Source organism: Mesocricetus auratus, unplaced genomic scaffold, assembly GCF_017639785.1.
Source record: "Mesocricetus auratus isolate SY011 unplaced genomic scaffold, BCM_Maur_2.0 Super-Scaffold_100025, whole genome shotgun sequence".
NCBI classification, from domain to species: domain Eukaryota; kingdom Metazoa; phylum Chordata; class Mammalia; order Rodentia; family Cricetidae; genus Mesocricetus; species Mesocricetus auratus.
Genome location: NW_024429206.1, coordinates 2997776 through 3013483, shown reverse-complemented (window position 1 = coordinate 3013483; position 15708 = coordinate 2997776). Strand labels below are relative to the sequence as shown.

The 15708-nt window shown below is 55.0% G+C and overlaps 1 protein-coding gene across 1 annotated transcript in view; it reads right to left on the bottom strand.

Moving 5' to 3' along the window:
* Mn1 (MN1 proto-oncogene, transcriptional regulator) overlaps positions 1-14498 on the bottom strand; it is a 40748-nt gene extending 26250 nt beyond the window's left edge. The window contains exon 1 of the mRNA XM_005078908.4: positions 9960-14498. Coding sequence (XP_005078965.1) covers positions 9960-13671 — 3712 coding nt within the window. The 5' untranslated portion in view covers positions 13672-14498. The remainder of the gene's footprint in view (positions 1-9959) is intronic.
* Between the last annotated feature and the right edge of the window lie 1210 nt (positions 14499-15708).

Here is a 15708-nt window from a genome sequence, read left to right as displayed (position 1 = left end):
GATAAAGAAAGACCCTCTCCAAATTTAAAGCCAGACACCAACATCCATTAGACTTTAACAGACCCACATGAAAGAGAGAGAGAGAGAGAGAGAGAGAGAGAGAGAGAGAGAGAGAGAGAGAGAGAGAAAGAAAGAAAGAAAGAAAGAAAGAAAGAAAGAAAGAAAGAAAGAAAAGAAAGAAAGAAAGAAAGAAAGCAAGCATCTCCTCATCATTCCAAAGGCCTGCTGCTTCCTTGGAGCCTCAAGTTCACTGAAGGGTGGCACAGAGCCAAAAACACCCAGATTGGGCCTAGATGGTGCAAAGACGGGGCCTTGGAGGAAAATGACATGTGAGAGCCCAAGCAAGCAGGGACCTGGGATCCCTCAGGAAGACGTTTGCTCAAAATTGCCATCGCCTAACCTGGCTTTATGGGAGTCGTCGCTTTAAAGTGTGAGGTTTACAAACACCATCTTAGGGGCAGGCAGATTGTGGGGAGCCCACGGACAAAGAGAGGGGCTGCAGTTGCAACACCCACCGTCAGCGTGACATGTGTGTCCTGTGAAGTCACAGAGCTCAGAGAGGCTCTGGGTCAGTCTGCCATCTTCTTTCTCTTCCTGGCTTACGAGGGCCCCAGCATGGTTTCCCTTCCTTCTTTGGAAATCGACCCACCCATTTCTGAAGTTACACACATGCACAGAGCCCCCACCACCACTCTCTCCACTCGTCACAGCAGCAGGAATGATACAGGGAGCCCCAAATCTCTTTGAGACGCCTCAGCTCAGGGTCACGTCATCGGCCTCCCTGTCTTTTAGGAATTAATGCTCAGAAACTTCCCAGGGTCCCAGGATGGAGGCATCATAAGAGGCCACATTCTATGGCTGCCTCCAAGGTCCTGGGTAGTGGAAACACTTTCTCCCCAACAGGGTACGGCTGAAGGCAGCTCGTCCTCTCTTCCCAGCTTGTGATGGGATGGAGAGTATTCTTCTGTGACCAGTGGCTGGGCTCTTCCATTAATGCATACATGCATGCACACATACAAACATATGCACACACATACAAACACTTCAAGCCTCACATGAATGCTTCTCACAAGCCAAACATACATTAAATGCTTATTAACTAAACCGAGCCAACACAATGAAATACACAAGGAAATTCACCAGCCCTCTCGAAGAGGCCTAACAGGACAGCCAACTCAGCAAAGACTGATCACAACAAGATCGGTGAGCCTCTACCTCACACGGAATTGGGCCAAAACTTTTATCTAATCTTTGAGGGGCAAAAAATTACATTTTCATTTCCTAGTAAGAGTTTTCAGGCCTGATCTCAGAAGGACATATACACACACCCCCACACCCCCAGACACACATCACACACACACACACACACACACACACACACACACACACACGTGCTCATGCCCAAAACACAACCTACAGAAAGATGCCCAGAGTCTGGATCACTTAGAAATAGTCCCAACACAAGGATCAAGGAGTCACTCCCCTTCAAAAAAGCCAAATGCCAGCCTCTCTCACCTCAGCCCCTAGCCAGCTATGCAACAGTCGGCTGCAGAGATGAAAGACCACTTGTTTCAACCAGCCAGGCCTTTTACCAGAGCATGAGGGCTCCTGGCCCCTTAAAGGCCAGGCATTAAGTCTCTTTGTCGTGGCTCTTTCCTATACCAGACTCATCCCAAGTCAGGAAATCTCCCTTCTGCTAAATCCGTCACTAACTTGAGTTCCCTTTTGCCTCACCATTCAGAAAAAGGATAAAAATATCTACTGAGTGGGAGGCCAGTGAGGGCATGCTGGTTCCTCAAACTGTGGCGGACCTGCCACAAGGATCGGGGAAGGTAAGACCAGCTCACTTGGTCTCCAGGGGAAAGGACACCCCCATCCCATTGTCCCTGGGTTTTGGAACGACCCCAATACGTCTTCAAATTTCACTGCATTTGTAGGACTTGGCTAGATGGACATTTCTGTGGCTCGACCCACCCAAGGCCTGCCTTCAGTTATTACCACCCTGTACTAGTTTGACAGTTCACTGCTAACAGACCTTCCCATCGAGACCCTCCATATCTACGTCTCCCTACATCCGTGACCCTGTGAGGAAAGTTCGGCTCTGTCATTTGTGATAGGTATGTCAGTCTCCAAGCAATTCCCACACCCTTGCCTTGTCCGAGAGGTAGAAATGACTCCTACTGTTAGAAATTATTTTCCACACCTAAATCTTGAGATGCAGTATATCACATTGGACTCTCTGGGTGCACTTCAGCCTGTCCATCATCTCTATGGCAGTCACTCCTCCCACGGTAAGAAAATAAGCTGTTCCCGGGTTTTCCAAACTGGGAATGGCTATCCTCCCTTCCTTCCCTCCCTCCCTCCCTCCCTCCCTCCCTCCCTCCCTCCCTCCCCCCTCCTTTCTGGCCTCTGAGAAATGGGGGCACCCATACCAGGTGAGCCTTAAACAGCCAAGAGTTTTCAGACAGAAAAGAATCTATCAACTTTTTAGCAGCTTTCTCCCTAGGCTGCTCAGTCTCTGCAGCCTCACCCACCTCCTCTGATCTAAGAGGTCGTCGAAGTATCTCATTCCTGGTGGTCACCGTCAATCACTTAACAATGCTGCGTTCCAAGATTCAAGGACGTCACGGTTACTGGGAAGGGTCCTATGCCCTGTGCCCTGAATGACACTCTCTATCTCTCTCTCTCTCTCTCTCTCTCTCTCTCTCTCTCTCTCTCTCTCTCTCTCTCTCTCTCTCTCTCTTTGCGCGCGCGTGTGTGTGTGTGTGTGTGTGTGTGTGTGTGTGTGTGTGTGTGTGTGTGTGTGTTGGGGGTGGTCACATGAACACATGCATAGAGGAACTCATTAACTATCACCTCACATCCAGGAACTCTCAAATACAACCAGGAAAGCTAGACAAAGCAGGCTGGGGTCCCCAACTTCAAGACAGATTCACAGCCCCAGTCACTCCATGTGAAGAAGCCTAAGGCATCAGAAAAGTCAGAGCATCCCGACAGCGGCAGAGGAAAAAGAATGCCTGTCCCATGCCTTAGAGTCAAAGGAACCCTTTCTGCCCAGAGACTCTACCTATGTATCAGCACCATGGAGGAAAAAGTAATTTTAAATCTAGGAGCTCAAGTACAGGGATGGGCCACTGGGTTGCTGCGGGAAGAGGGGCCAGCACGAGAGGCTCCCAAGTGCCCCAAAGTCAGTTCACAATTCCTCCAAAGCTTTTGACATCTGGGGGGGAGGGAGCTTAGGAGAGGTTCTAAAATGGAGTTATCCTCTGAGTGTCTTTAAAGCATGGAGTTTTCCAAAGACCCTCAAAGGCAACGTGTCCCCAACATGATTTTCCAACTCAGTTCAGTTCTTCACCCAGAACAAACTCAAGCCCAGGTAGATCAAACTACAAACCTTAAACTAGTGGTGGCTGTCAGAGCTGTCTGAATCCTAGGATAAGTGTCTCTGTGAAGAGCCCAGAACTCTCCAGAGAGGCCAAAAAACGGGAATGAAGATGGAGATAACCAGCAACACAGTTGATCTACAGTCTAGAGGGAACGGGGCATGGCAGGCATGCTGAACCTCTGTGATGTAAGGGCAGGACTCTGTGAGAACCTGCTTCTGCCCCCAAGGATGTGGGCTACACTGGGCTGAACCGACTGGGTGTCTTTACCCTCCTTTTTCAGAGAAGTTCATTTTATATAAGAAGTCTCTTCCGAGACATTCAGAGAGAGTCAGCAAGCGAGTAGGAATGTGTTAAGACCTCCAAACTGTTCAATTCAATCGCCTTCAGTTTAAAGGGCATTTGGGTCCCTCCAACGATGTATAAATCATGGAATGATTCACAGATGATCGCTATAAAGGTCCCTCCCTCCCTCCCTCCCTCCCTCCCTCCCTCCCTCTCTCTCTCTCTCTCTCTCTCTCTCTCTCTCTCTCTCTCTCTCTCTCTCGCTTTCTGTCTGTCTCCCCTCTGCAAGGGAACAGCAATAATGCAAACCACCCAGCCTTCTCACCATAGCTGGGAGTCCCACTCAGTAGGTTCAAAACTGTCTACAAACTGAAAATTACTAGGGACTTGAAACGGTTACAAGACTCAGGGGGACCTGTGGTACCTCCTGGACCTGGTGCCTCAGTGCGACACCACCGTCTGTAGCAGACACTCAGCTGGCATTCCAAACCTCAAGCCTACTGATTAACACATAGACAAGAAAACACGGCAGACCTCAGCTCCCTCCCAAGAAAATGATGGCTTTTAAACCTGTTCCCCACCCAAGAAAATTAAACTCAACACCACTCTCCACTTCTGGGCACATCCCTGTAGAGTTTGGGCCCTGGGAAGGCCACACCCACAAGGCGTCCTTACACTCATACCCAGCAGATCAACCAATTGTCCCCAAGTGAGACTGACAGGCAGTTGTCTCCAGATGAGACTGGGTGTTGCATGCTGGCCCTTGGAAGATGGCAGGACATGCCGGCCACCTTGGGCTGGCAACACATTCAGACAGATATGCCAGGATCCTAGCAGCTGCATGCGTTTGGAGGCCCGTTCTGGGCTTCACAGTGCCCCTAGTAGCTCAATGTTGAGACGTGAAGGGACTTCCGTGCCTTTGGACACAGAGGGTCCCTGCAGGCTGAACCATGACTAATTTGAAAGCCCGGCATCGTCTCTGCCACATCATTGGTACCAAAAGATTACAATAAACGAGAGGAATTTCCATAAACAACCTGCCCACAACTGGGGAAAGGGAGGGCAGGGGAAATCACTGATTCAAAGATTCCTCCCCTCACAAGAAACCAGACGAGGCTGAACTTAGCCGGGAAGACACTTCCACATGCTCACACACAAAACCCAACGAAGGATGTAAGTGTCTACTGCTGAGATACGCCAGTGGAAAGCCAACCACAGAGCAGTGGCAGAGGTTTTGTAATCAGGGACTTCGGAATCAATGGTTTTGAGATTTGTGCCCATTGGGTCCCTTTACAGAAACAGAAGCTGCCAGCTGTGGCCACCCAGATGAGGATTTTAGCTCACTTTTGGGAAAGTCGAATGGGACAACGGACAAGAAGCTACATATCTGAGTGAGGGAAGCCCCCATAGACGCATGCCTGTCGGGGTGCAGGCAGAAGTCACCAGAGGTCTGTTTTCCTTTGCTTGCCGCTCCAAGACTGGCCAGAACACTGAACACCACTTGGGCTACACTATCCAGCAAGCCCCCTGACTCTCTCATCTGGTCTCGGTGTATATGAGGAGGCCAGGAAACTCCTCTCCATCACACGCTAAGGGATCTATCAACATGTCTGCCATGAGCAAACAAATCCCACACTCAAATCTATCTACCCAAGACATGCCTAAAAATAGATTCGTACTAACAAACCCACCCTCACCAGACAGATGCTGAGTTAAGTGAAGGGGAGGAAGCTGGGCTCTTCCCAGCTCCTCCTGGCCAAAGAACAAACGAGAGAATTAGCCAAATAGGCTAGAAAGCAGGCAGGCATGCTGGCTACGGGAAAGCACGATAGATGAGGACCCCTGGGCAAGGGAGGAGTTGGCCGTTTCTCCTGTTGCCGGCGTGTCCCCACACACTCCCCAGATATTTGATCCCATTATACAAAGCTGCAGGCTTTTCATCTCTAAAATTAGCCAAACAGAGGTAAATACAGTATTCCTAACTGACAGTATTTATCTCCTAAACGGTTTTGGCAAAGCAGATTGCTCCCTGGGCAAGGAACACAATCCAATGTTATTGTCACTCGAGTGGAGAGGAACAGGCCACTAGTGATTCACTGGATTCCACGGTGTTGAGGAGCCCCTGATCCCCTCCCGCCGGCCCTTTCACCCTGAGGAGGATTTCACTCCTCTCATTTCATCTGGTCCCCTAGCATGGCGTACCAAAGATGTGTATTTTATATCAGGAGAGTGGATCAAGTAGCTTGTTGGTGAGGGCAGCTGTATTCTCAGGGCCGATTAAGATTCTTTGTAGAAATTTAAATACCTCTGTCAGGCAAACAAAATCATATCAGGAATCATAGAATTTCATTGCTAGAAAGAGAAATGAGATTAAGCCGCCCACGCTCCTTTCCTAGAGCCCTCAATAAAACAGGAGTGCATTTCAACAGCCTCTCACTTCCGGTCTGAAGGGGCCTCACAAGAAATCTACATGAATTTCTATGAGAGAAGGCTAACATGAGGAATGACTTTCCCATCAGCACAAGTTGTGTGTAACTATAAGCAAATGTCGCATGTTGGAATGCACTGGTATTTAAATTTTTTTTAAAAAAATCAAAACACAACAGGAAAAAATGCAGGAGCACAGAGGATGGCAAGTTCAACTGTACTGAGCATCAGTCCCTTAAAAATCCGTTGTCCTTTATTAATATTTAGTGGAAATGTATAATTGCAGATGTGTGCTACTTGGGGTTTTATGTCGGGAGGCGGGCAAGGAAGACAGGTTTATTACAGCCATGAAATATTAAACAAGCATGGAAGAACAGTAGTTATATGCCCTCCACTAGCCAGGGCTTGGGCATCCAGAGCACTGGCTGCACAAAGGGGACCCCTATCCATTTACAGCACTCTCGATCAGCACCTGAGGAGCTTGGGGTTACATCCTCTGAAGACAGAAGTCACACGAAGGCGTGCCAACTGTGCTGGGTGATGTTGCAGGAATAAAGCAACGGCAATGCCAGCTTACTTTCCCAGGGAAAGTCCAGATGAGACTTCAAAATTCTCTCTCTAGTGCGGGAATGAAGGACACATGGCCCCATCAGCCAGGGTTCAGCCAGGACAAGCCTTGCCTCAAGTCCACCCTACACCTAACAAAATCTAGCGTTCCATTCCTGCCTACCTAGTATTTCTCAGCCTTGCCTGCGTTCCTACAGGAACACAGGGGAGCACAAAATTCCAAAAACATCCCCCAAGTCTCTGTAAAACCACGCTGACTTCCAAAATTGGGGGGGGTGGAGGGGAAGGATTGGATGCCAAGTGCAGACGGGCTGCGGCGCCTGCCTCACATGAGTGGAAGACCCTCTGGCCACTGGGTTTAATATACAGGGCTACCAGGAAAAAGAGGGAAATTTGGTGAGAACAGACTCAGTACAGATCGTGGAAAATTCCTGTCCTGGAAATGATGTGGGGCAAAGAAAGAGAGAAACAGATTCTCCCGAGTCAGTGCCCACCTTCCTTGGGGTCTTGAAATTCCCCATGTCTACACTATGCCTACTACACATATGTAGATGTCTGGCCAACTGTCTTAAAGCCCTGGTGTCCTTGCTGACATCACCGCTGTCTGAACCACCTCAAACTCAGGTTGGCTCACCCTGCTCCACTCCAACTCTGTGCAGGAACCCTCATGGGTAGAAGTGGAGTTTCCTAACGAAAACTTATTTGCAGGTTGGTCGAGAAGTCCGGGCCATGTCATCTAGAGGCCTTCCTGCCTAGACCTTTTGGGAACTGCAATGGGACAGTCAGCTTCCTTTCTCTCCCACGGACCATCCACAGCCCAAAGAACGAGCCAGGCACATCCCCGTGGCTGTTCTTCTCCTTCCAGCAGGGAGCGCTTTGTAAAACACTGACTAGCAAGCATTCTGTCATCTGAGCAGAGAATTTCAGAAATGGAGTTAATATTTAATCACATTAGTACTGGCATGTTTTACAGCGAGTCAAAATAAAATATCATTACAGAAATGGCCTTTGCCTGGGAGGACAGTGGAGGGGAGCACTTTCTGAGCTGGAAGTTTAAGGCCCATCAGCCTCACTGGATATCCCGATCCAGCTAACGGGACTGTGGGACTTTTAAGCAAAGGACCATTTTCCTTCCCCCCTCCCCTGACTTATTCCAAAGCGGCTCTTCTGGCTGGTTTTCAGCCAGAGCTCTCAGAGGCTGACAGAAAGCTGTGTGCATTTATTTGTATGACCTATACAGATGGAACTGTGAGTTGTTATCATAATGAAAAGTTTAATCATCTTTATTTACTACCCGTAAGGGAGAGAGTTGGGGAGTCGTCCATGCAGTGCATTGAGCTATCCAGGGGACTAGCCTTCTATATCAGAGTGGGGAACAATGGAGGTCAAGTGGGTACCCCCCACCAGGCTTAGGACACAGCCAGCCCTTTGGGTCCTGAGGAAGTCTCCTCACAGGCAGGTGAGCTTCCCTCCAGTTTACAGGGGGAATCAACCCAGAAGCAACTGGCACATGTTTCCATATATGTGTAGTGCCGGGACACTGAAACAAGCTAAAAAAAATCTGTGCTGACATTTCAGTACTTGCAGCCTGCGCCTCTCCCACTGAGGATAAGATGAGAAGATACATTAAAGAAAAAAAAACCATTAAAACCCCAATACTTCTCCACCTAGTAGGGTCCTTCTAAAGACTGGAAGGAGAAATACTAACCGGTTTTCCTTTTTAGTTGTCTATAATTTGTAAAAACTTTTCTCATCCTGTTTTGGCTAACATGTTTTTAATTACTGGGGGGGGGGAGGCTGGACCAGGAGAAGTGACAGCACTGAGTTCTGTGCTGACTGACTATCGATCGGGCTAGATCGAGATGTTAGACACAAGAAAATAAGGGGACAGCAGGAAACTGTGTCCAACTCCATTTTAAAAGCTGGAGCAGGGGGAGCGGAGGGTCCCAAACTAACCAATTTCTGGCCTTGCCTGGGAGTAGTCTGTAGAATGCTGATGCCGGGCTTGGTGTCTGCTGTGCATGCTAAACACCCGGCTTCAAATGAGAGCGTGCGTCTGGGCATCCCGGGCTGGGCAGTAAGGAGGAACAAAGAGAAAAGCAGCCAGGCCACACTCGTGAACCAGAAACCTAAGGAAGACTACCCAGATGGAGTTCCAACACCCCCCAGCCAGCACCTTCCTCCCCAAAGGGAGCCTGTCATACTCTCCTACAACCTACCCTCCCCAGATCCATGCTCAAGACACAGTAGGCTATGGGAGGGCTCAGCAGAGAGCAGAAAAACGGAAAGTAGCAATCAAGGGTACATTTTTAAAAGAAAGACTTAAATTTACTAGCCACACCACGGGCCCCATGATAATATTCTGTCCAGCAAAACTCGGTGAAACCAACGAGAATTTAGAAGTGGGGAAAGAAGGCGAAACAATGTTACTAATTTTAAAAGGCTACTGTCTAGTGTTTTTATAAAGAAGAAAATTTTAAAGCCCCATTCAAATAAAATTGAAACTCACTGCAGCCTACTCATCTTTAGATTTAAGATCCTCGGACTCTTGGCCCTGTCCTCACACCTTAAAGGCCTCCAGGCCTGGTGGGAAAGGAAGGGATATTCAGAGTGCAAATGAGACCTGGGACTGGACATCTGCCACCAACGCCAAGTGAGATAGTGACATTCGGGGGTCCTTTGTGTGTTACAAACACATAGTCATGTCCCCAAACACAAATGATGTCCTGAAGGAATAGTGTGGTGGCTGCCAGGCGGAATCCAGCCTCAGCCCTCGTGCCCAACGTCAAGATCGTACACCTGGATGGTGGCGGTTGCCTGTAACCCTGGCAGATCCCCAGGTGAGAGCTATTCTCTAAAACAACAAATGTCCAATGAGGCCTGGCCTCCGAGTGACGCTGCTCACACCAGGGCGGGGACTTTGCTAAAGTATTGCCACCTAAGCCAACTCCTGCTGAAGGCTAGGGAGGAAAGGGTGGGGCGACACAACCTTCCAAGTGTCCTGCCAGAGAGGGGACCCAGAACACTGAAGCAGGGGGGCTGAAGGCTGAGTCTTAGTGTGAAACGGGGTCCAGGGAGGTCTGGACCCTGAAAAACTCAGCTAAAATCGAGAGGTAGAAGGCATAACTACCGATGATCCTCCAGAGGGGAAATCTAAATTCTTGCCACCAGGAAAAACAAAATCTATCTGACAGCCCAGCAGGGTGCAGCCAGAGAGGGTGGCTGGGTCTGTGGAGATGAAGACCCACCTACACTGGGGCTGGCACCGGAAAACAAGGAAGACAGTTACACATATACCTTCTTTGTTGTTGGGGTTCTGGGGCTTGGCCTTCTCCCAGGGCGCCAGCGTCTTGTCCTCATCTCCACCGTCCACCAGGGCCTTGTCAGCGGGCATGTACCAGGTGGTGCTGTGTTCTGCCATCAGAGAATCCAGGTCGATGGTGCTCATGGCGCTCTTGACGGCCTCGGAGCAGCAGCTGCCCAGTTCGCTGTCACCATTCTGTGCTCCTGAGGCCCCTACGGCACACTCAACCTTTTTGCCACCCTTGAGCCCCAGGGGCTGGTCCTCCGAGATGCTGAACTGCTGTCTCTGCAGCTGGATCTGGGCCTGGAGGATCTCCAGGGGATGGATCTCATCGGGGGGCGGCGCAGCGCTGCTGCTTGTTGGGGTCCGGACCTGCTCCAAGCCTGGAGTGCCAGGATGGCCGGTGCCCACACCCCCACCATAGCTGTCAGGGGTCGAGGTAGAGGTAGACAGGATACCCAGGCCGAGCGCAGGGGTCTTCGGTGCGTGTTCACCCACCCCTCGAGGAGGGAGTTTGGGTGAGCTGGTCACCAGGGGGCTTCGGCTGGCTTTGGCCAGGGCTGTAGTGTTGTCAGAACTGGAGGACACTTCATCCTCGTTCGCATAACTTGTGCTCACCTCATCAGAGGCGAACTCACCCACGTGCGGGGAACTACCATCCGATTTGGCTGTGCTGTCCAGGGACGCCATGAGGTCCGGCTGGTCCCCAAGGAGCAACTCGGCTCCCTTTCCCCAAGAAGGTGACGTGAGGGCCTTCTCGTGGGGCGTGGGCCCGCGGGCCTCGTTCACTGAGCTTCCCCCAGCAGCCGAGCTAGAAGCCTGCTGCTGCCCAGGGCTCACCCCTGGTGCTCCCCCACTGTCAGGAGCTGCAGAGTACTTGTCGAAGAAGTTCCCGGGGCTCACGTGACCACTGTCCCTTTTTCTGCGTCCCCTTCCCCGGCCACCGCCCCCGGGGACAGGCTTGCCATCGTTCCCCGATGTTGATTCCAGGGTATAATTGGGGGAGAGACTGGTGCCATCCCCCTGGATGGGTGGGTTAGGCGGTCCTGAGGATTTGGAACCGCCACCACCGGCCGCGGAAGGGCCTCCGGGCCCAGGGGCCCCAGTAGTCCCTCCGGGGAAGTAATCCGAGCCCGGGTTGCCGGCTGCGGCCGCGCTATCGGGCTCGTTCTGGCTCAGTTTCCTCTTCCCCTCGGGTGGGTTCTTCTTATTGAAAGTCACGTTGAGGTTGGGGGCACCCAGGCTGGCGATCATGTTCTGGCAAGCGGTGGAGAGCGCAGCCAGGCAGCTCTGGCCAAACAGGTTGTCCTTGGAGCTGGGCTTGTTGAAGGACCCCAACGACAGAGCGCCCAGTTTACTGGCCGAGCTGCGCTGGCTGGGCTGGAAATCCGGCTGCGGCGGGTAAGCTCCCCCGCCAGCGCCCGAGCTGCCGCTACCCGAGCCCGCACTCGGGGGCGAGTTCACGCCTGGAGCGCTGTGCGGAGTGGCCTGCCGGCTCCCTGAGCCAAATGGAAAACCGGGCTGGCCCCCGAGAGCTGGCGCAGGGAAGTCCGGAGGCGGGGGCCGCCGCTCCGACGGAGCGTTGGGCAGCCCCACACCGGCCCCAGGCGACTGCAACTGGCCTAGGCTGGCCAAGCTGCCCCCAAACTGCAGCCCCGGCGAAGCCAGCGAGGGCACGTGGCCTTCCCCCGGCATCCTCAGAGGCTCCTGCAGAGAGCCTCGAAATAGCACCCCTGAGCCACCCGGAGCAGGGGGAGGTGCCAGGCCAGGGTCGTGCGGGCCACAGTCTGCCGGCAACCCAGCACCTCCCATCCTCCGGGGCAGCAGATCTCCGGGCGGGTGTGGACCCTGGAACCACGCGCTCTCCTGCGCCAGGTGGGGTGCCTGCTGCTCGAAGCCGCCCAGGCGCCCCGCACCCGCGCTGCTGCCTTCGCGTTCAAAGTTCGTCTGGGCCAAACCGCTCACCGAACCTCCATGGACCAGGCCGCCCTGGCCCACGTCCCCGGGATGGCCTAGCTGGGCCAGGTTGGGCTGTCGTAACCGCTGCTGCTGGTTCCGAGACGCCATCTGTTTAATTATGAGGGCCGCATTCTGGCGTTGCTGTTGCTGTTGCTGTTGCTGCTGTTGTTGTTGCTGCTGCTGCTGCTGCTGTTGCTGCTGCTGCTGCTGCTGCAGAGACTGATGGTCCGGACCCGGGTGCTGCAAGGGCGGTCCTGAGGGGAAGCTGTCCGGCACAGGCGGTGTGAACTCGCCTGGGAGGCCTGGGTAGGCAGAGGGAGAGAGTTGGTTGTCCAGGGCGCCGTTATGCATGCTGCCATTCCACGAGGCGCAACGGTCCACGCCTGCGCTGCCCGGAAAGTCGAAGCGCGGCCTCTTGGCCACGTTCATGTAGGGGGGCGCGTCGAAATGCTGCAGCCTCTGGTTGGGTGCCTGCTGAGGAGGGGGGTGCTGCATGCTGAAAACAGGCTCAGAATACGGGTGCATGCTCCGGTTCTCTAGCCGGTGGATGGGGTACTCGAACTGTGCGTGCTGGCTGGGCAGCATGGGGCCCCCATCCTGCAGGCCGCCGCTTGGTGTGCCAGCCTCGCCCTGCTGGGGCCGCGGGAGAGCAGGAGGGCAAGAATTCTGTCGGACCAGAAGCCCAGGTGGTGGCGGCTGCTGCTGCGGGGGCTGTTGTTGCGGGGGTGGTGGGCCCTGCTGGGGAGGCTGCATTAACGGGTGCCGGGAGCCCACTGCAGGCTCCAGACCCACAGGCATCTTTCGGGTCCCGCCAAACCTCTCGAAGAACACTCCGTGCTGAGGTTGCTGCTGTTGTGGCGGTGGCTGAGGTGGCTGGCCGTGCATTTTGGACAAACCCACCATGCCTGCGGCTCTGGGCATGGCCGAAGCACCCGGGAAAGCGCCCCCGGGAACCTGGCGACCCGCCGCATAATGTGGCAGCTGCCCTTCGGAGTCAGAGGGCGAAAACATGTCAAAATGTCCTGAGGGCGGCTCGCCCGGGTAACTGTATTCCAGCGAGTCTACAGCTCCTTGGTTCGTCACCCTCCGAGGCTCCAGACTGTGAGAATCCGAGCCGCTGGAGGCGGGCAGGCCGTGGAAAGAGGCAGCCCGGTTAGGGCTCTGGTCCAGCGGCAGGCACGGGGCAGGCACCGCGTGCCCTGAGGTGCCCGAACTATGGAAGTCCGGAAGGTTTCCTGGCCGCTGCGGGCCGAAGCCCTCCGGCCCCTGGCTCTCCGCCATGTGCTCATAACTCTCTGCGAAGGGCTGCTGGCTGCTCAGACCGCCCGCTGCACCTCCGTAGCCAAGCAGCCGGCCCCCGTGCAGACACGAGGCACCTGGGTCCGGACCACCGAAGTTGCCCCCGAAATGAGGGTGATGCTGGTGCGGGTGGTGGCCTCCGGGGTGGCTGTGGTGAGGCTGTTGGCCACCGAAGAAGCCATGCACAGGCTGTGTCTGCAGCCCCCCGGCGTGCAGGTCGGAGTGGCTGCGCGCGTGGAAGCCGTAGGGCTCCATGTTCAAACCCAAGATCGGGGGTTCACCCAGAGCGCTTATGGCAGGGTCCACAGGGCCAGGAGGGGGCCCGGCGTGGAAAGCAGGCGCCTTAAAGTGGGCGTTCATGCTCAGTCCGGCTTCGTTAAAGTTCCCCTCGCCCTGGCCAGCGTGCCGGCTGTTGATCTGGGGCTCGAACTGGTCCAGCCCAAACATACTTGGCGGGGGAGGGGATGATCAATAGGGCATGACAGCCTGCTCCGCGGTGCTCCTCGGGCCAGCTACTCGCTTCAGCCGCGGCTCCGGCGCTCCGGGACGTTCTGCACCGCGCAGGGCGCAGCGCTCACCGCCACCCGGCCGGGCGCGCGGGCGCCGGCTGGCAGCTCTCCGCTGCTCTCCGGAACCTCGGAATCTACCCAAGCCGGCCTCTCACGTCTTGAGAGGCCGCGGCGCCTCCTGGAGCCTTGTCGGGGGGCCCATGCCCCGAGCGGATGGCACAGCCGCGGGTGGGTATGCGGAGAGGAGACCTAGCGGTCGACTAGCTGAGACAAAAAGTTAAGTGGTGGGAGGGAAAGGAGCGGGAGAACAGAATGATCACCTTCTGGAGTCCGCCGAGCGGTGGCTGGGGCCGTAGGAGAGCCCCTAGGTCCCTCCCCTGCCCCGAGTCCCCGCGCCCAGGCCGCACGGGTTCCCGCACCTCCGGGCGATCGGCGGCGAATGCTTCAGCGGCTCGGAAGACAGGAGGCTCCTCTCGTCATCGCCGGTGCTGGCCCCGCAGCAGAAGATGCGGGCGCCGGAGCGGGAGCGCAGGCTGCGGGAGACGCGCGGCTCCGCGGCTCGGGCTCGTCCGCTAGTCGCCGCGCGAGTTCGCGGACGTCTCGGGCCGCGCGCGGGAGGGGAGGCGTGCGGCCGGTGGCTCCGAGGCTGCGGTTCCCGCCTCCGCGCTCCGCGGGTCCCCTCGGACCCGGGAAGGGGCCGCACGGGCGAGCGGGGCGGGCGGGGCGTTACGAGGTCCGGGCTCCCGCTCCGCGTCTGCCTCTAGCCGGCGCCGGGAGAAGCAGCAACAAGTTTTGCGTTTCAGCAATCCATTCCAGCCATTACCTCTGCACCAATCAGCGCCGCCCGAGCGGGCCCGGAGGCGGGGCTCGCTCTTAAGGTGGTCCCGGGTCCCGGCTGCGCAGGCCTGGCCACCGACCCGCGCTACTCCGGGTCCAGCCTACGGCGATGGGGGTGCGCCCTGGGTGCCCCCGGCTGGGGAGGGCGCGAGCAGAGGACTACGGCGGGAGCCGGGCTTTGTCCGCCCCTTCCCATTCACAGTGTTCCCAACTCCCCCACCCCCAACTGGAGCCAGCGCGACCTGCCGGGTGGGCAGGGGGCGGGGAGGTGGGCGGTGAGCTGTGCGGGGCGCACAGACAATGGGGTCGCCTGGCAGAGCCCCGGGACTCGCCAGGGAAAGTCGCTAAGTGTCGCCTGTGCTGCAGCCCGGGGCGGCGCCCCGGGGAGCTGGCCCTGGGAAGTTCCTGATGTGATCGCCGAGGGGAAACACGAAGTGAGGTTGTCTCCGGGAGCCGGGACTGGCTTGCTCCTTCCCGAGTCTCCTACCGTCCGCGGCTTCCGGTTCTCTGCCTCTGGCTCCACCGGGAAGAAGCCACGCACACTCGGACACTTTGGGTGAGCCCGGCGCGGGAACAGCGAGGCGAAACAATGCGGAACCCCGAGAAGAGCGACGCGCAGAGCGCACACAGGGGGCTCCGACACCTTGCGGCGGCCACAGACGCGCAGGCCCAGGCCCTGGAGGGCGCGAAGTTGGACTCCTTAAGAGATCAATTAAACTGAAGAGGTCAAAGAACGGAATTGGATTGTGATACTAAAATCAATAGCAGTAATTTAATATCTGCCCTGTTTCCTATGAAATATTCATCCCAATAATCTTAGTCTAAATGTTTAAATCTTCCTGATCCTCACGGAGGCTGAAATCTGTCTTGCAATTAAAAGTTGGAAGTTGGAGGTGATGGGAGGTGGAGGTGTTTATTATGTGGACGCGCGCGCACCCCCGCGCCAGCACGCCTGTGCGTGTTTTCCTCTCAAAGTGTAAGTAGGGGAGGAGGGGCAGAAAGGCCTTTAAATTTCCTTGTCATGAAATAAAGCGAGGCAATTTTGCTGGCAGGCCAGGGTTCTTAAAAGAGGAGGGGGGAAAAGAAAAAAAAACTTTCGCTGAAGTGCCCTGATATCGCTATTAAATCTAAATAAAAT